General features: G+C 38.8%; 1 protein-coding gene across 9 annotated transcripts in view; it reads left to right on the top strand.

Moving 5' to 3' along the window:
* The window catches only part of prickle2b (prickle homolog 2b), a 293,554-nt gene that overhangs the window by 237,074 nt on the left and 35,281 nt on the right, over positions 1 to 21,199 (top strand). For all 9 annotated transcript variants that reach the window (XM_043708272.1, XM_043708274.1, XM_043708270.1 and 6 more), the window contains 2 exons: positions 15,376 to 15,489; positions 18,127 to 18,264. In XM_043708272.1, coding sequence (XP_043564207.1) covers positions 15,376 to 15,489; positions 18,127 to 18,264 — 252 coding nt within the window. The remainder of the gene's footprint in view (positions 1 to 15,375; positions 15,490 to 18,126; positions 18,265 to 21,199) is intronic.

The following is a 21,199-nucleotide window of genomic DNA, read 5'->3' as shown; positions in this document are numbered from 1 at the left end:
GTTAGGTTCTTCACTCAGCGAGTCGTAAGTTCATGGAATGCCCTGCCAGCAGCAGTGGTGGACTCTCCCTCTTTATGGGCATTTAAGCGGGCATTGGATAGGTATATGGAGGATAGTGGGTTAGTATAGGTTAGGTGGGCTTGGATCGGCGCAACATCGAGGGCCAAAGGGCCTGTACTGCGCTGTATTCTTCTATGTTCTATGTTCTATGTTCATATGTTCGTAGTTCTGGATACCAGATTCATTATATAGAATTGCCATGGCTATATCAAGGCAGTAATTAGTACGGCAAACAAATCTGTACCCAGGTAGTCCAAAATGGACCGCCACATCTTGTAGAAATTCTCAGTTTTATGGTGCAGCATACTCATAAGAAAGTCCAAGGGGATGTGCTCCATGACTAGCTAATGCCAGCCCGCCAGCCCCGGGAGATTTTCCAACACCTACCCTAATAGATTGTTCTTTCTGGCACCGGAAGTGAGGATACTGAAAAGCCTTTTTTTGTGTGCATCTAATGAAAGTGAATTAACAAAGCCAAGAAGAAGAGAAACCAAGTCCATCTCCACCTCTGACCCCAAGGCCTTCTGTATTTCACCTATCGTAGCCCTCCAGTAGGCCCACAGTCTGTGGCAGGACCAAAGAGAATGAGTAAGCGTGCCCGTGCTCACTTTACATTTAGGACACATTGGAGGTGCTCCCGCTTTAAATTTAGCAAGGCAGTTTGAGGCCAGATGAACTCTGTGGAGAATCTTCAATTGCAAGGCATGGGTCCTGTTGCAAATCGAGATCCTCCTTGCATTTTTCCAGATATCCTCCCATATTTCAGAAGAAATCTCAGTGTCCAACTCCCTCTCCCATATCTTACAGAGCCATTTGATCTCGTCCGAGGGACCCTCTCTCAATAGATGCTAAGTGTTGCTAACAGATAATGTATCCTCAACACTCAACACCCTCTTCTCCATGTCGGACCTAAAAGGATCAGTTGGAAATGTGACCTCTTTTTGTATGAAGTTTCTCATTTGAAAGAAACGAAAGATGTCCCTACTGGGCAATTCATATTTCTGAGCCAGCTGGTCAAAGGACATCAATATGTCCCCTTCAAATAAATCACCCAGGCATGGCACACCCCTAGATGCCCATAGTTTAGACCAGTGTCCATCATCCCTGGCTGAAAGCCCGGCATACCGACTATGGGTGTCAAAAATGATGTTTTGGCAATATTGCCGTCACCGTGACGCATTGCCCTCCACACCTTGACAGTATTGATGACTATTGGGCTATGGCAATACTCCTTAACTGTTCTCATTTTGTCTAAAATCGGCAGGCTAATAAGGGGGCATCTTGCTTGAGCTGCTTCGATGTCCAACCAAAGTGAGTGAGGGTCACCCCAAGCCCAGTCAGTCACCTAAGATAGCAGCGAGCTTAAATGATAACTTTTGATATGTGGGAGGTCCACTCCTCTCAGTCTGTAAGGTAACTGCAATTTAGTCAATTTAATTAGGTGCCGCTTGCGATACCAGCTAAAAAATCTAAATCAGCTGCTCAGTCTTCTAAATATTTGCTTAGTAAAAAGCAGAGGAAGCATTCACATAGGATACAACAGGCGGGGTGGAATGTTCATTTTAATGAGGGCTATTCAACCTAACCAAGAGATCGGAAGCGCCTCCCATCTACAAAGGTCCTGCTTGATTCTGAAAAAAAATGGCAAAATTGGCTTTAAATAGCTAATCAAAAATGGGAATAATAAATATACCTAAGTAGAGAAAGCCCTCCTGCGACCATCTGCCCTCAGGATCAGGCACTCTCAGGAGACCACCCATGAGCATGGCCAGTGACTTCGCAAAATTGATCTTCTAACCCAAGAAGGCACCAAATAGATTGATACATTGTATCAGGTGTGGCACTGAAACTGCTGGGTTTGACAAGAAGACAAGAACGTCATCTGCATACAATGCGATCTTAAGTGATTTTGTTCCCACTTCTGGAGCGATTATATTGGGATCCCTGCTTCCATCAGCAATTCAATCATTAATGTGAAAAAAAATGGTGACGAGGGACAGCCCTGTTGACTGCCCCTACAAATATTAAAATTGCTTGATCGTACACCATTGGTGCGGACCACAGCAAGAGGATCAGTATACAAAACCTCCATCCACCTGATGAAGGTCACTCCCGGGCCAAACTGCTTCAAAGTATGGAAAAGATATGGCCACTCGACCCTCTCAAATGCCTTTTCCACATCTAAGGCCTGTACCAATCACTGTTGACATACTTGGATCATGTTAAGTAATCTCCTGACATTATCCGTCGATCTGCGACCTTTCATAAACCCCGTCTGGTCCTCCTTAATGATGGAGGGCAGTACAGTTTCTAGCCTTAATGCCAGTCTTGGATAGGATCTTGAAGTGGACATTCAGGAGTGAAATGGGTCTTTCGAAAGCACTGTCCTCCGGGGCCTTTCGTTTTTTAAGAATGCGAGAGATGTTTGCCTCTGTTAGGAGATGGTGGGAGGAGGCCACACTGTGTAAGTCATTAAACAAACTAAGCATCAGCACTGACAATATACTTATAAATTCCTTGTAGAACTCACTGAGGAGCCAGTCAGGACCCGGTGCCTTTCCATTCTGGAGTTGCCTCACGGCCTCCTGCACCTCTTGCTCTGAGAATGGGGCATTGAGAAGTCACTCTTGTTCAAGGTTCTCTCCCAGAACGTCCAAATTCTTAAAAAGAAGACTCCATCTTAACCCGCCCACTGTCACAGCTTTCACATTGGTATAATTCAGAGTAAAATTTCCAGAATGCTGCCTTAATCCTTTTAGAATCGTAGATCAAATTTCCAGTGTCCTCTCTGATCGAAGTAATGGCCTAGGGGCACTCTTTTTCCTAACAAGGTATGCTAGATACTTGCCCAGCTTATCCCCATGCTCAAGCAGCCTTTGACTTGCAAATATAAGCTCCCTCTTGGCTGTCTGTGAGAGCATGGAGTTCAGCGTAGGCCAAAGCGCCAGGATCCTCTGCAGTTTAACCAGTGAGGGCCTGTCAAGATATGCCTTTTCGGCTACTTTCATATATGCCTCGAGCACGCGTTGCTGTTCAACCGTCTGTCACTTCTTCCTGAATAGGAAATAACTAACCCTCTAGCATAGGCTTTAGCTGTTTCTCAAAGAATGGATGGGCAACTGGCCGAGCCTGAATTAATATCTAAAAAAGCCCTGAACTCAGCAGAAAAGAATTCAATAAACTTACTATCCTTGAGGATGAAATGGTCCAGTTGCCAGTGCCTCAAGCCTACCACCGTATCCTTACTCTTAACCACTAAATACACTGGGACCTAATCAGAAATAGTGATATTGCCAATTGTATATGTCAACACCGAGCCCAGATGTCCTGCGGAGGTCAGAAAACGATCAATCCTGGTATGGCATTTATGTGGGTTTTAAAAGAACATGAAGTCCCTGCCAGTAGGGTGAAGATGCCTCCAAATATCTACCAACCCCAATTCACCACACAGATCCCTTAATTATTTAGATCACAAAGAAGATATCAGCAAGTCTATGAGACAGTTGAAATCCCCTCCTACAATATGTTGAGATGCAAGGTTAACCATTCTAGAAAGTGCATCTGTCAAGAATTTAAGGGGATGGGCCGGGGGACAGTAAACATTTAAGATTCCGTATTCCTCCCCATGTATCAAAGCTTTAAGGATTACAAATCTCCCATGTGTCTTTAATGCACTCTAATAACTTAAATGGGAGATTCTTTCGAACTAAAATGGCCACCCCTCTACTCGTCGTATTGAAAGATGAAAAATAAACCTGGTCATACTCATTCTGTTGCAGCTTCAAATGCTCTGCATCATCCAAGTGTGTTTCTTGTAATAAGGCAACATCCTACACTCTCCCTTCTAAGGCTGGAAAGTACCTTCTGCCTCTTGACAGGCGAATGACTCCCCTTAATATTCCAGGTACACCACTTAAACGCACCCTTAGCCATAACCTTCTATAGCACCATTTAGACTCCAGAGAGGAAGAATCCGAACGACATATTGCTGACTTTAATGCAAAAGGATGCACTGAACCCAAAAGCTACACAGATTAAAATAACTACAGCCAACAAATCTGCAAAACTTACAAAATCTATGTACAGCAAAAATAGAAAAACAAAAAAATCACCAAAGACGCTGATTGGAGGAATTTACCCACCGTTCAAAGAGGGTACCTATGCATCCTACAACCCTACTAACCATCCCAACTGCCCTCTCAACTCCTATCAGCTAGGGTCACGCCACATATACCGACCACCTGGTAGAGAAAAAACAAACACCCAAAAGCAAGATTAGTACTATAAACAAATAAACTAAAAATAAATATGTCACACATCCCTTAACATAACTTAGAGATTAAAGATAAAAATGGGTAGACAGTTCTTTATCTGAAATCCCGAAATCCAAAAAGCTCCAAAGTCCAAAGGTTTTCTTTGTGAAATTTTTTTCCTCATTAGCAAGGTTGTTTAGCATGCAAACAGTTAACCCAAGTGGACACTGACTCAATGCGTTTCGCTCAGATGCGACGTGGAGGCTGTGGCCCAGGACCGGCAGACCTCGATTCTGTTTTAAGGTCCCATTTTACTTAATGAGTGTGCTCCTCCAGTAAGAGTTTTTAAAAATTTCACCATCAAACTGTCATTTACTCTGAAACTCGAAAAATTCTGAATTCCGAAAACTAGCTGGTCCCGATCATTTCGGATAAAGGATTATGCACCAACACTCTATCCATCCCCAGACATCATTTCACACAACTTATTATCAGAAAGGAGATTCCACCAAGTCCTTTTTAAAGAAGAGCAAACCCGAACAGCTCTGTCCTCCAAGCCTATTCGGCCATTCGACTTAAATCAATGTGTCCACAAAGTTCTTTGCTTTCTCTGACGAGTCAAACAAATGTATGGATCCATTATGATTGATCCGAAACACCGCTGGATATCTTAAAGAATTTTGGATCCCAAGCTTTCTCAATCTCCTCTTGACGCCATCATAGGATTCCTTTTACGGACCATTGCTGCCAAGAAGTCTTAAAACATGACCCTGGAGCCACCACATACCAATGCCCTCAAATCCCTCCCCTGGGCTCGAGAGGCTTCCATGACCCTCGGCTTGTCTTTATAATGATGAAACCTCACCAGGACAGGAAGTGGGTGCTGATCCACACCAGGCTTTCGTGCCGCGATCCAGTGGGCTCTTTGAAGGGCTTATGCCCAAAACGTCGATTCTCCTGTTCCCTGGATGCTGCCTGACCTGCTGCGCTTTTCCAGCAACACATTTTCAGCTCTTTCAATTGTTATCCTTCCCTTCTCAACCTCCAAACCAAGGAACTCAAGGAACCACTCTCAAAGAACTCCACTGGCCGCTCACCTTCTATCCCCACCAGTATGCCAACAACACACAGGTTCGTTCTTTTGTCCCTGTTTTCGAGATCGTCTACCAGATCCAACGAACCATGGACCTGTGTTTCCAGGGCTTCAGTCTGGCTCTTGGAGTCAGTCTCTGCCTCTACCTCTGCAGCCCAGCACTCAAACTCATTGGTCCTTTATCCCAGGTCTTGCAGCATAGCAGATACAAGAGCCAGCTTCTGCTTGATTTTTTTCCTGGATCTGCCTCCCCAGCACCTCGCGAGATTTGGCCAGCTCCTCAACCAGGGTCTGATGAGTAAGCAAGCCCGCTGCTTCAGAGGGTTGGGCTGTGGCCCCGGCCCTGGGTGAGCTTCCTCCTTTCTTCGGCATTCTCCAGTTGTAAGGACAAAGGTAAGTCGACTTTTTCAGGTTTCTACCTCCTTTACTGTGTTTTTACTCACAGTAAAGTGTTTGGGATGAGTCCTGGCTCTGTGGGTCGGTTTTGCAGCACAGAGCCCAGCAAACGCAATCCTAACAGGATGCTGCCATCTTGGATCCCCGCCCAAGTTTTAAAGTAGTTAAAAAGGTTCTAAACTATCATATAATGAAAAGAGTACACCATGGAACATTTGACACATTCATATCTGATTATCGCAATTGCTGTGTATTGAAGCGCACTCTATCAATCAGAAAATATGTTCTGATATATCTGAAGACATTTCCACATCCACAGTGTTGGTCAAATGCATGGTCACTTACCTTTTAATAACGAAGCTCTGTCAATAGCCTTTGTATTAAAAACATATTTAATTTCACATGTCTTTTTGTAATACTGTATGGTGTTAACACCTTTTCCACTTAGCTGTCAAAGGGTCTTGAGTCCAAACTAGAATTCCCCATGATTCACAACACTTTTTGAAAAGGCCTGAACCACCATTCATAAAGTGGCCTAACTCCAAAATTGCAATTATTTGAAAATGCCTAATTCTGCAATGAAATCATCAATGTCAGGACTTGTAACTCACTTAATTTAATCTATTGTTCAAAACTACCTACAATGGGAACAGAACTTCTATATCAGAGACTTATTCACTTGATGCAGGTTTGTCCAGCAGCCAGGCAGGGAAATCTAGTCTTTTAACTTCCTTACTATACAACACTTAAAAAGTGAAATAATGTGAAGTTCTGGACAAATCTAATATCCATCATCACTGATATCCTCCTCAAATTTCATGCCTGTTGTCATGTTTGCACATCACTGGTCTTTTGATTGAGTTTCAAGTTTAGAATTTTGTTTAAGCCATTGGTATGATAAAGGTTCATGTTAATGACAGACATGGAGTCATTCTCTGAATTTTAATTGCCCACCTATCTCTTTTCATTCATATAAATAAAACAAAGGAGTGTGGATGCTAAAGATCTGAAACAAAAATTGCTGGATAAATGCAGCAGGCCTGGCAGCTTCATTTGAGAGAAAATAGAGTTAATGTTTCGATTCCAGTGACCAGTCTTCAGAAATTCTGAAGAAGGGTCATTGGACTTGAAAGGTCAACGCTGCTTTCTATTTTCGGATGCTGACAGACCTGCTGAGTTTCTCCAGCAATTTCGGTTTGTGTCTTTTTATTCATACTCTTATTTATCACCAGACAACTAGAATGACATTAAATGAGTGAACTTGTTATTCTGCATATTGCAACCACGTTGCACTGTCATATCAATATTAATACAGCTCATTTCAATTAAGTATTGATTTTTTTTACATCAGACGAGGGGAATATACGAACTTTAATCCCAGCTAGATGTTAGTCAGTCAATTGATTTGATTGAAACCAAGTATTGCCTTTGTTTTGCCGTTGTTTAATTAAAACCCTGGAACTCTATTCCTAATTGCACTATAGGAACGTTTTCACCAGATGCACTGCAGTGGTTAAAGAAGACAACTTGCTACTTGCCACCACCACCACTTGCACGCACGCACGCACCTTCTTAAGGGCAATTAGAGATTGGCAACAAAAAGTGGCATTGCCAATGAACCCAACATCCCAAGAATAAAAATAAGTACTAACTTAATGTTTGTTCAGTATCAGTGCTGTTGATAAGTGGACTGTCAATTCCAAACACTGGTTAATTTAGTTAATATTAACCTCTTGAAAGTCACGGAGTGTAGCAGATACTAAATTAAGTCAAAAAGTATTTCTGTTATTGAAATCTTCTTTGGAATATCCTGGAGGTTTTTCTTTTTTTTTTCTCGAGGATGTCTGTATTACATCAACAACTGTAATAGCATTCCTTTAAATATTGAAGCTTGAGAACACAAATGACTTTAAATTTATTGAAGACCTGTCATAGTGAGAATAAAACATAATTGTCATTCTAGTTAATCAGATTTACACAAAACTAACAAAAGCAAAAGAGTTAAGCAGTAACTTTATTTAATTTTATACAATTCCACATGTGGAATCTAATTGCTTTAAAGTCTAAAGAAGACAGATGGTCAAAAGCTTTTTCTTTGGCGTAATGAGGGGAGACGTTCAAAGGAATTACGCTGTAGCTGATGGAAGTTATATAAAGCAAGAATGGAAAGTTTTGGTGATTTTAACTTAGTAAGCTATTGAAACAGTCTTAAGGAATTGGTATAGGCTGGCTGCAAAGCAAGATAGCTTAAACCAATGAAAACAGGAGAAAAACATAGTCATCTGGCAAAGAAGGACATGTGTAGGCTAAGACGTCACAACTGTAAACTGAGAGCTAATGTTTGATTCTAGCCATGTGTCTCTGACTACAGTTTGGAGCAATTGATCATTGTCTTAAAATGCACATTATAAAATTGTGTGGATATTGAATTTTAATTTGTTTTGCACTAACCAGGAAAAGTACAGGTACACATGTGAAATACCATGTTATTCTATTTCATTTATGTGTATGTGTAAGTAGTTCTGGTAAGTCTACTCAAGAAAATATTCTTTTGTAATTAACTTCTAGACTTAATGCATACTACTAATTAGTTCTCACTGGTCATCTGGTTTATTTCATCATTACCAATAACTATCTTTCTAAATGGGAATAACAAATTTATATATGCTTGGTTTTATGCTTGAATGTTATTTTCTGTTATTCAGGCAACTTCCAGTTATACAGTGTTCCTTCAGTGACACGTACCTTAATTTTATCAAAAATTTTATAAAGTGTGGCACTTTATAAAATGCCTTTTGAAATCCATATGTGGGATGATCTTTTCATTTCCTTTATGAATGCATAGCATTATTTCTTCAAAGGATTCTATTAAGATGGTCACACACAAGTTGCACTTTGCAAGTATCGTTGCCACGGTTCAGTAGTCTATAATTCCAGCTGAATTCCAGTTCCCTTCTTATTATTTAATTTTTACAAAATAAACTGAGCTTTTATATCACTACTTATGTCATCCTTATATTCTGTTTAACATATTCTGATTAATATTGTCACCCTCCTCCCTTTTCTCATATTCTCCCTCTGAAATATTTTGCAACTAGACATGCTCTTTTATTCATACTGTAGGTGTGGGTGTCACTAGTTTGGCATTTATTATTCATCTTGGTTACTTTCATACAACTGTGTAGCTTGCTGTGTCACTTCAATGGGCAGTTAGGAATCAACCATGTTTGTGTGCAGCTGGAGTCACATATAAATCAGAGCTAGTAAGGGCAGGGGTTGATGGTTGATTCCTAACTGCCCATTGAAGTGACACAGCAAGCTACACAGTTGTATGAAAGTAACCAAGATGAATAATAAATGCCAAACTAGTGACACCCACACCTACAGTATGAATAAAAGAGCATGTCTAGTTGCAAAATATTTCAGAGGGAGAATATGAGAAAAGGGAGGAGGGTGACAATATTAATCAGAATATGTTAAACAGAATATAAGGATGACATAAGTAGTGATATAAAAGCTCAGTTTATTTTGTAAAAATTAAATAATAAGAAGGGAACTGGAATTCAGCTGGAATTATAGACTACTGAACCGTGGCAACGATACTTGCAAAGTGCAACTTGTGTGTGACCATCTTAATAGAATCCTTTGAAGAAATAATGCTATGCATTCATAAAGGAAATGAAAAGATCATCCCACATATGGATTTCAAAAGGCATTTTTTCTTTAAAGGATGTCAGTAAATCATTTGGAGATTAATGATAATCCAGAAGTGTCATGTCACTTTTATTGACCTTTTCTTTACATGCAATTCGTTTAAACTAAATTTAATTTTCAGGTTTCCTGCTTAGATTTGGTCTCTCATTCACTGGTTTATTAGTCTACACGTCTGTCTTATACATTCCCAGTCTTACTATTGTAAACCCTTTATCTGCTAATACAGTTATGTTGTGCCTGCCATAGCAGGTTGTGCCAATTATAAATTTGTATTTATCACAAAGTTTCTTAGTTTCTATGGCATCATTCAGATCCTTTTAACCTTCTGAACATCTTGCCTTTGTTGACTTAAACTTCCACATATCTTATTGTAAAATAACAAGATTTATAATTTTCTAATAGTAGCTCTTTATGATCTGAACTATATTCATGACTTCTGTGGCTTTATTTCTTCAATCTTTCCAAAAAAGGGTCTAATTGATTGTTTGGAGAGATAAGGCTAGATACAAGTCATTAAGCTATTTGTTTCACAATAAAGTAAACATGAAAAATAGACATTATGACCAGATTTCCCATAATTCGATCCTCTTTAACTCAGCAAAAGCCTTTGTAGTCTTTCCCTTAAAAATTCTGACTGTTTTTGAAGCCTTCCTCAATGAGAAAAGGATTTCTTGTCAGCTTGTGTCCAGTTTCCACCTTGCTTAAAGCTAAGAAAATATCAAAGGTTTGTAGTACAATAGATGTTTTGTTTTCTATTTTTATGGTAGGTTATAACTTGCATGTTTACAGTCACAATATCACTGCTAGGTCATTGGCACTTTGCCATCTCAGCCCTTCACTTTAGTTGTCGGGATAACACATGCTCTTTAAAAATCCAACGTGAAACCTATTCTTCCATTATTTGTATGGAAAATCTTGAACATGGCAGTGCTTATAGCTCACCAATTTTAACCTGAATATATATGTATTCACATTTGACTCAGACCTGCCTCTGTTTTGCAATCTTAATTTTTAACCTCTTCTGGTTCACTCTTTGTTATTTACCTTATATTTCTTTGTTTTTCTTACATCTCTTTTTTCACATTTGTTTTCTTCTTTCCTTCCTCATCTTGTTCTTTCTGCTGCCATATTTCTCCATGTTAATATCGTGACCATACAATAAAAGTGCTTCACCCAGATGCTGTACTATAATGTGCAATATTGGGTTTTTTTCCCCATCACCTGAACAGTACTTGCTGTCCAAGAGGGACTTTGGTTCCAGTCCTGTTAAGGGTAGCTTATCCATTCTATACATACAACTTTAACATCCAAGGAATTTCCTCATGCACCATCCCTCCAGCTTCCATATATTTCTCAATTTCTATATTGACAAATGGCACGAGGGGTAATCCTGAAACAAATTTTCTTCAAATCCAACCTTTAATCTATCACTTGCTGATTACCACCTTGCCTCCCCACTATCCCTCAGCTGATGAATGAACACTTTTCTATGTTGAACATTATTTGAAAGAACCACTGAGCGTGGCAAGACAACAGGTTGTACTCTGAAAGAGTCAGTCAACAATACAACTACTGACCGACTGAGCCAGGTCCTGAAGGACGCAGCTGCTAAACTGGCTCTGCAGTAACTGATCAGGTATCCAACAAGAGGTTGAAAACTATCCAAAACTATTCAACCTCTTCCTCATCAAATTTCCTGTTGCAGGTGCTTCTATGTATGAAAGTATTGCTAGGAGTGACCACCACACAGCCACTATCAATACAAAGTCCCATATTCACATTGAGGATACCCTCCATCTTGTTGCTTGGCGTGATCATTTTGCTAAATTGAATAAATTTAGTAACTAACAAGTCAAAGCTGGCATTTACGAATGTCTGTAGGCTGTCATCAACAGAATTGTATTCAACCATAACATGTGACCTCATTGTCCTGCATATCCACTCCACCATTATGACATTATTTATGGAGATTGCATGTTCTTCCCATGTCTACACTGGTTTCCTTCCATAATCCAAAGATGTGCAGGTTAGGTGGATTAGCCATGATAAATTGCCCAAACTGTTCAGAGATGTGTTGATTAGGTGCATTAATCAGGGATAAATGTAGACTAATAGGGTAGGGGAGTGGGTCTGGGTGGGTTACTCTTTGGAGGGTCGATGTGGACTTGTTGGGCCAAATGGCCTGTTTAAACACTGTGGGGATTCTATGAAAATTACCATTATTTAGGGGAGCGACCTGAACAGGCTGCCCAACATCAACCAAAGCACTGGAAATGATAACACACACAGCCCCGTCAACCTTGCAAAGTCCTCCTTGCTAAAATCTGAGGCCTTGTGCCAAATTTGGGAATACTGTCACAGACACTAGTCAAGCAACAGCCCAACATAGTCACTTTCATGGAGTACTCAATGTTGACTCAGGCCCCTGTGACACCTCATAGCATCAGGCCAAAAATAAACAAAGAAATCACCTGTTGATTACTCCTTGCTACCTTTTCCTTCAATAGATGTGGAACACCACTTGGAGGAAGCACAAGAATGTCTAGGCACAGAATGAACTCTGGGTGAAGCACTTCAAAGTCCAGCGCTAATAGTTGTTTGATAGCACCACGACTGACCGAGCTGGATGAGTTCTAGGTGACATAGCTGTTAGACTGGACCTATGGCAAATTGTGAGGGAAACAACAAAAAGGGAAAATTTACTTGACTAGTCACTTCACTTGACGATGATGTAGCGCTCCAAAAGCTTGTGATTTCAAATAAATCTGTTGGACTATAACTGGTGTCGTGTGACTTATGAATTTGTCCACCCGAATCCAAAACCAGCACCTCCACATCATGATTACCATCAACACCACAAACTGCTGGCTCAAAGTGGAGAGGATCTCTAAGAATGTTGCGCATATTCTATTCTAATGGGAGTATGCAGCACATTACTGCATAGACAAGGATTTACATTTGCAACCATCTTCAGCCAGAAGTACCAAGTGAATTATCCACCTCAGCCTCATCTAGAGATCCCGACCATCATATGCAGCAGATTTCAACCAATTTGATTCACACAAGATGATATCAAGAAATGACTGAAAACACTGGATACTGTCAAAGCTTATGGAGCCTTACAGCATTCTAGTGATGGTACCAAAGACTTGTGGTCCAGAACTAGTTGTACCCCTACCCAAGTATTATGACACCAGCATCAACATGGCAATAGAAAATATTGCCCAAGTATGCCCCATGCATACATCACAGGGTAAATCCAAGCCAGCCAATTACTACCCCATCAATTTACTCTTAATTATTAAGGAAGTGATGGAATGTGTTACTGATCATGCTATCAAGCGACACTCACTCAGCAATCACCTGCTTACAAGCCTCAGTATACCATTCATCTATATGATGACGAACAAGCCAAACTTGAGGTGGGAACCTGACAGCAGCATTTGACTAAGTTTGGCATCAAGGAAATCTGGAGTAAATAGGAGTCAGTCAAAATTTCTCCATCAGTTGGAATTATACACAGCACAGTATGAGTTCTTCAGTCTAGTGTACTAGGCCCAATCATATTCAGCTTCTTTATCAATGGCCTTCCTTCCATCATAAGATTAGAAATGGGGATATATGCTTATGATTGCATAATGTCCAACATCTGTCAATGACTTTTCAGACTGAAGCAAAACTTGAATAACAGGTTCAGGGTGATAAGTGGTGAATTGCATTTGCACCACACAAGTGTGTAGTAATGACCAGCTTCAATGAGGGAGGATCTAACAGTCATTCCTTGACATTCAATGGCATTACCTTTAATAAATCCTCACGATCAACATCCTATGGTTACTATTGACTAGAAACTAAGTTGGACCAACCATATATACTGAAGCCTCGAGCAAGCAAGCTTGGTATTCTGCAATGAGTAACTCACCTCCTGACTTTTAAAATCCCATTAACTACGTTGAAGATACAAGTCAGGAGTGAGATGGAAAATTCTACTTGCCTGCATAAGTGCAGTTCTCGCAACACTCAAGAAGCTTGCTGCCATCCGGGAAAAGCATCCCACCTGACTGACATTCATGTGGAATTGCAGTGGTTCATAAATGATCACAATCTTCTCAAAAGCAGTTAGGGATAAGCAACAAATGCTGACATAGATAACAATGCCGTATGATTCTTTTACAGGTCACCAATTCCGTTTTTCCAACGCCATGTTTGAACCTGAAATGTACAATTAATTTGTTAATCTGCTGTCTCTAGAATCACTTGGCCCATTCTATAAGTTACTAAATGGAGAATGTTTTGTGGTGCTATAAAATCATGTTCTCATTCTTTTAAATGTGGAATTTTCTATTATCACTGCATTACTACACTTGCTTCTGCACATAGCAACCCATTTTCTTCATGATGCTGTAATATTGCTCATAGTTGTTGCACAATCCAGTAATGTCAAGTCAAAAACGTTAGGGATACAGAAGCTGAACTGTGGATCTAAGCATGTCCAAGTAAAACAGGTAATTTTCAAGGTAATTATAGGTTTTTATAATAATTTTAATGTCACCTTTTGGTGAAAATCTCAATAAATCATTTAAGGTGTAACCTCAGATTTGCCATTGGTTATGTAAACATTTTCAAGGAGTGGTAAATGGAAAACTTGTAATATGTGTTATCTTTAATCATAGCAAATGCCAGTTGAAGAAACAGCACTGCTTTCTGTAGCGCAGCTTGATTTAATTATAGCTAGTGTCAGTAGGAGAACAATTACGATCGTGCCTGCAATTTTCAGTTAAACTCTCTGTGGATTAGAATAAATTAAACTGCATGCTTTTTTCAGCTAGAGTATGTTGTTAAGCACATGCCTTACGTTCGCAATTTCTGTTTGGCTACATCTTTTAAATTTTGCAGAGCAGGCAAAAGAAGTATCAATAGAAATTATAAAAACCTTATAAATAGGTGGATAAGCAATATTTATAAAATTGTAATCAAACTGAAGAGGCTATTTGCAGAAGATGTAATCTTATTTTGCAAACAAAGTCCATTCCAGTCTTGAAATTTTATATCTTCTGTTAGTAGGAATGAAAAATGCTTCATGTGATTCAGATGTTGTAATTTGGCTTTGTTTTATCCTTTTCCAAACTCATCTAGGCTTTTGGTATTTAAATGAAAGTGTGTTGCTATTTCCCTACCAGGAGAAAATAGTTTGTATCAATCAAGAAGTGGGAACCTGAAATGATCATATTCTGAAAATGTTCTAACAAGATGAATTATTTTTGATAATAAACCATAAAATCAAAATGCTCTAACCATATAATATTTTGAAAACAATAACAAAATACATTTGTGGTGAATGAAATATATTGTACAAAACTAATCAACGACTCTAAATAACAGTATGCTCTCCAAAACACGATTGTGACAAAGATTTTTATACAAAAATGTGAGTGTGCACTTTATCCTTTGAGCTGGATGACTGTAATTTTAGTCATACGCTGTATAACTATCAGGAGACATTCATTGACGGGGGGGTACAAAGATTTTTAAAGAGATTGTGAAAAATTACAAATGCTAGAAACCATAAATAAAAACAGAAAATTATAGAAGTACATTGTAGACATTAAGTCTTTTGAATTAAGAAAAGGCAGGTTGATATTTTGTTTAAAACCCAATGTGGTCTCTTTTGAAATATCACTGAAATGAACTTACTGTAATTTTCAATTATTTTTTGTCATCTGATTTATTTATTTCCAACTCTCTCTCTAATTATTGTTAAAATTAAATGATATCTAAAAACATGATAATTTTGGTTTTTTTTTTGCTACTAGTATAGAAATTAAGTTCTACATTTCTCCAAACTAACCACATGTGCAGGTTCACCAATACTACAACTGTCTCCCAGAAGATAAGGTTCCATACGTTAACAGCCCTGGAGAAAAATATAGAATCAAACAGCTGCTACATCAACTACCACCACATGACAATGAGGTAATTGTCATATGTATATACAATCACTTTTATACATGCTATCCAATGCATTGTGAGATAACATTATAAAAAGCATGCAATGTACCTTTGAACTACTGTGTTTCAAAATCCTGTGTTCTGCATGCGGTGTCTTAAAACTCAAGGGAGATAATTCCATCAGAATTCCTAGGGCTGTCTACTTTTTGGTTAGAAACATACATCATGCTACCACTACTGTGAGACTGCTGAGCACTATTGCTGTCACAGGAGGATTGCTTCAGTTCTGAAGCTGCAACGGAGCTCTAGCACTTGCTGTTTTCTATGCATTCCTCCATTTCCCAACCTATTCGGATAGTAGAATTTTCCCTTAAGCATTCCAGTTGCTTTCTTACCTGTCTTCTTTGTTTGCATTTCCTAATGGTACTACTATGCAGCACTGGTAGACCTACAAAGAGGCATCATGTAGTTTAGTTTTTCATTTATGCAATGTGCATGATGCTGATTGAACAATCATGTATTGTTCATTCCTGTGTACCCTGGAGAATTTGGCGATGAGCTGCCTTCTTGAATCGCTGCAACTGTTGGGGTGTAGGGCCTCCCACATGGAAGGGAGTTCCCTGATTTTATCCCAGCAATAGTAGAAGAATAGCAATATGATTGTGAGTCAGGAAGTGTGTGACTTGGAGGGAAATTTGTAGGTGGTGGTGTTCCAGCATATTCTGACTTTGTTCTTCTGGTCAGCAGAGGTCAGGAATTTGAAAAGTGTTGTCAAGTGCGTTTTCTAAATGCTTCCATGTGTGTTGGTAGTAAGGGGAGTGAATGTTGAAGTTAGTGGATGGGATGCCATTCAAATGGATTGGTTTGTCATGGAAGGTATCAAGCTTCTTAAGTGTAATTGAAGTTGCAGTCATTCACAAAAGTGGACAGTATTCCATCACACGCCTGACTTGTGCCTTGTAGATACCGGACAGCCACTGGTGAAACAGGAAGTGAGTTGGTTCTTGCAAAGTTCCTAAACAGTGAGTTACATCAGTAACAGGTATCTCTCATGAGCCTTAGCCTTCCTGATGTTGAAGTAAAATGACAAACTGGATGAACAAAGCATATTGTTTGAGTTTCCAGTATACAGTGATTGTTTGGACACTTTGCACTTCAATAAGTTATGAGAATTATCCCAGTAAGTTAATTCAACAATCCCCATAACCTGGAGAATTGGCAGTTATAAAAAATATCATCTTCCAAGTCACCTTGACAAGAAACTTATCATTGTATAAACTAAGCTGTCTTGGTGAAGGAAGAATTGTTGACTTTCGTTATGCAGTGATGCATAGAAAACAGCAAGGGATAAGAGCTCTGTCAAAACATTATGACTGAAGAAAAGCCTTCTGAGGCAGAGCTCCTGTGAAAGGTCTCAAAGTGTGCTTTTGTCTGTGGTTCCATGCCTGATAGTACTACTAGCGTATTCTTACTTCTCTTTAGCATTGTCTAGTTGATACAACTTGTTTTTTGCCTCCTGTTTTTCCTGTTTCTCCAATATGATTATCATGAAGTGTTGGATTCCCGTTAGGAGGCCCATTGTGTCATCATCAACTGCTTGTTCAGTAATTCTCTTTAAAATGTGTTTTCAGAAGGTAAAGCTGAATGTAGGGAGAGGCATCTTAAATAACACTGTAATTTTATCTTCCCTCATTTTAGTATTTGCAGTGAATCAGAAGATATGGCTGCAAATTTTAATGAGCAATTTGAGTTCAATTTCCTCTCAATCAGGAATTTCTGTCTTGCTGCGCGGGCTCTGATGCCTTTAAAATAATTAGGATTAGATGGAAAAATGGAAGCCACAAAATTTGTTGTTGTGGCATTACTAACATTGTTCCACTATATCCAAAATTCAGCAGGATAAAGTAATTTGGGAGCATTACCTTGGTAAAATTCACAAGTCTCATAAAGATCCAATTGCTGAATTTTAGGTACTTGACATCTGTACTTCTGATTTAAGAAGAACTATCAAACATAAAATAATTGCATATTGCAAAAGTTACAAATGTCACTAAATTTTCTATCAAAGTAATTAGAAACAAAATATATTGTGTTCATATACAGTCTTATAGAGTTGGTTTAAAAAATACTCTTCAGTTATGGAATAATGGATTGCTAAATTTCTCCAGAATAGGAATCAAACAGTAATATTGATAACTTAATAACCCTACCCTAAATTCATAAATTGAGTCAAGACTTCTTTCAGATTCAACTTTCTGCATTAATATCGTAAATATTACAAGTGAATAAAATTCAGTAACCCTACCATCCCCATTTTAAAAATTTCAACCTAACATAACTCTCACGGTGTATATTGGAATATATATGTAAATTATTGCTACTGTCTAAAAGTCTAGGAAAGTGCTTTGAAGAGTTTTGTGAAAAGTGATGAATATTGTTCATTTTGTTTTTATGTCAAGACATGATTTTTTAAAAATTTAAATAAAACTACTTACCATCCAATTAGGTCAACTACATAGACTGGGCTGGGAATTTCTCTGTTGTCACTGATCAATTTGCTCTGAGACCCATTACAGGCGAGACTGAGTTAAAAATGATTTTAGAACTGGGCATGATGTTCCTTTTTAATTTTCCTATAATTATCATACGGTACATTGCCAGGTGCGTTACTGCAATTCACTTGATGAAGAAGAAAAGAAAGAACTGCGTCTTTTCAGTACTCAAAGAAAAAGAGAAAGTTTGGGACGAGGCACTATTAGACCATTCCCTATAACCATGACTGGTGCAATTTGTGAGCAGGTAAACATTTACATTTTAAGTAAAGCTCTTGCTTACAAAATTGGAATAGTAGCCAATAAAGTTTAATGTTTCTGGTTATAAAAAGTATGATGAGAGGAAACTTATGTGGAACATAAAGATCACTGTGGATCCGTTGGACCAAAGAACCTATTTCTGTGCTATGTACTTTATGCATATGTTAGAAAAAAATGACAATTTTTAACCTTTTAGTAACTTTTGGTAATATTGTAACATTTTGGTCCCTTCTTCTCACCCATAAAATTGTTGATGCTAACTAGGGTACATCTCCACTAACACTGAAAATCAATCAGAAACCATTTCCATATCTTCTGTCTCAGTAGAGTACTTCCTTGCAACAAAGTAGGAAAGTCAGCAGCATGTTGAATCAACAGTGTATGCCACTGGACTTTGGGAAGTAATGTACTGTGCAGCACAAAACTTTGTAATTTTAGTATTCTATGAGATATCATATGAGAAGTCCATTATATTGGCGTTATGTCAGAACACCTTTTGTAGAAGAAAAGTAACTGAAACCATAAACGAAATGTGTCTTAATGGTTGCTACACGATAAGTAAAAAAGGGAAAAATTAATATACTCTTGAAATCTAAGTAACGGGTAGCACCTAAAATGAAATGTTCATAAGCATTGCAGTCAAAGACAGTTCAGTCTTACTTGGCTTTTGCTGGTCTCTTAAGAAGCAAAGATGTTCAAAATAAAAAAAATCACTTACTGCAAATTTACCCAGCTTTTTGGACTCCCTTTCTCCCTAGTTTCCTTGAAGTTTCATTTTTATGTTGGATTTTCGAACATACATCAGGCAGGCTTTTGGCAGGGAGAAAATTAAATGTGCTGGAATAAAGGAATATGAGAACAGAATAGGCTATTAAACCCATCAAGCTTGCTCAGCTGTTCAATTACATCATGGCTGATCTTTTTTCTTAATGCCATTTTCCTCACTGTCTCCATATGCCTTAATGGCATTAGTCTCCAGAAATCTGTCTTGAACTCGTTCAGCGATTGAGCTTCCACAGCTCTCTGAGCTGGAGAAGCTAAAAAGAACAAAGAACAAAGAAAATCTACAGCCCAGGAACAGGCCCTTCGGCCCTCCAAGCCTGAGCCAATCCAAATGTACTGTCTAAACCTGTCGGTCAATTCCTAAGCATTTGTATCCCTCTGCTCCCCACCTACTCATACATCTGTCCAGACGCATCTTAAATGAATCTACCGTGCCTGCCTCTACCACCTCTGCTGGCAACGCATTCCAAACGCTCACCACCTTCTGTGTGAAGTATTTGCTGCGTGTGTCTACCTTAAACTTTCCACCTCTCACCTTGAAAGCATGACCTCATTATTGAATCCTTCACCCTGGGAAAAAGCCTGTCTCTATCTGCTCTGTCTATACCCTTCATGATTTTGTAAACCTCAATCAGGTCCCCCCTCGATCTCCTTTTTTTCTAGTGAAAATAAACCTAACCTACTCAACCTCTCTTCATAGCTCGCACCTTCCATACCAGGCAACACTCCATTACCTGAGTGATGTAATTCCTTGTCACCTCAATCCGATATAGTTTACCCTTTACTTTAAAGATTATGTCCCTTGATTTTAGACCTACCAGAAGAGAAAATTACCAATCTACCAAATTGACCAAAGTGCATAAATTCACACGTTCGCTTCATATTCTATCTGTCACTTTCTAGCCCATTCATTTAGCCTGTCCAATTTCTCTTTTAACCTTTTTAACAACTTTTAACAACTTTTTAGTTTTGTTTCATTGACTAATTTGGAAATATTAAGCCATCTTTTCATTACGCTTGTTCATTTTTTCTTAAGGGGGGTGTTATGAAGGTGTAAGTGTGTGTATATATATTTAAGAGAGAGAGGAAACTAGCAAGGACTGACTGAAAGCACAGAGTGTGCTGAACAATTTAAAATGTAACATTTGGTTGAAACACATAGCTGGAATTGCATTGCATGGAACATGAACAAATTCAAATTCAGCCAATCAGTTTAAAATATGTCCCAGATACCAAAATCCAATCGAATTTGATTTTCACTGTTTGGAAGGCAGCAAACCAATGAAATGGTCCGATGTTTGAGGATCTAAAACCAGATATTTTGAACAGTTAGGGGGAGAACTGCAAGAGCACCAACATGTCCAGACTGCTAGCCAAATTGTTCTATGAAAGGTACCTGTCAGTAAGAAATTTGTGTAGCAGAAGACCAAAGCCGACCTAGAGGAATCGACAGAGAAAGTTCGACATCTGAAGACAACAACTGGGTTTGAAAGTAATTTACCATAAATTTAAGAGGGAATTTATCGGATCAGTATTGTAGAGTGGAAGGTTTAAAAAAAGGTTTAAAAGAAAGGAGTTGTAAATAGTTGTTTAATATTCTCCTTTGGACTTAAAGAATAAAATGTTAATTTTTTTCTTTAAATAGTGAGATCAGGAATAGTTCTTTGTCTCTTGAAATTTAACCGATTATGACGCGAGGTGAGCTTATCTATGGGTTGGGTTTAAATTAGCAGAGGGGTTTACCCTATGTCATAACAGTTTGGCGTCTCTTGTCCGTGATTTGAACAGGTTTAGACAGATCCAGTCTGAGATTTGGACAGATTTGAATAGATTTGGGGTATGAGAAAAGTCCCGTAGATTTAAACACTTGCCAGTTAGTGTCGTAGATTTTAAAGTAAAACATAGGTGAGACTTAGGGTGTAGGTTTGCTCGCTGAGCTGTAGGTTTGATATCCAGACGTTTCATTACCTGGCTCGGTAACATCATCAGTGGCGACCTCCAAGTGAAGCAAAGCTGTTGTTTCCTGCTTTCTATTTATATCTTTCTCCTGGATGGGGTTCCTGGGGTTTGTGGTGATGTCATTTCCTGTTCGTTTTCTGAGGGGTTGATAGATGGCATCTAGATCTATGTGCTTGTTT

Source organism: Chiloscyllium plagiosum, chromosome 18 (assembly GCF_004010195.1).
Source record: "Chiloscyllium plagiosum isolate BGI_BamShark_2017 chromosome 18, ASM401019v2, whole genome shotgun sequence".
Lineage (NCBI taxonomy): Eukaryota > Metazoa > Chordata > Chondrichthyes > Orectolobiformes > Hemiscylliidae > Chiloscyllium > Chiloscyllium plagiosum.
The sequence above is the reverse complement of the archived record's forward strand: the minus strand, read 5'-3'. Positions and strand labels throughout refer to the sequence as shown.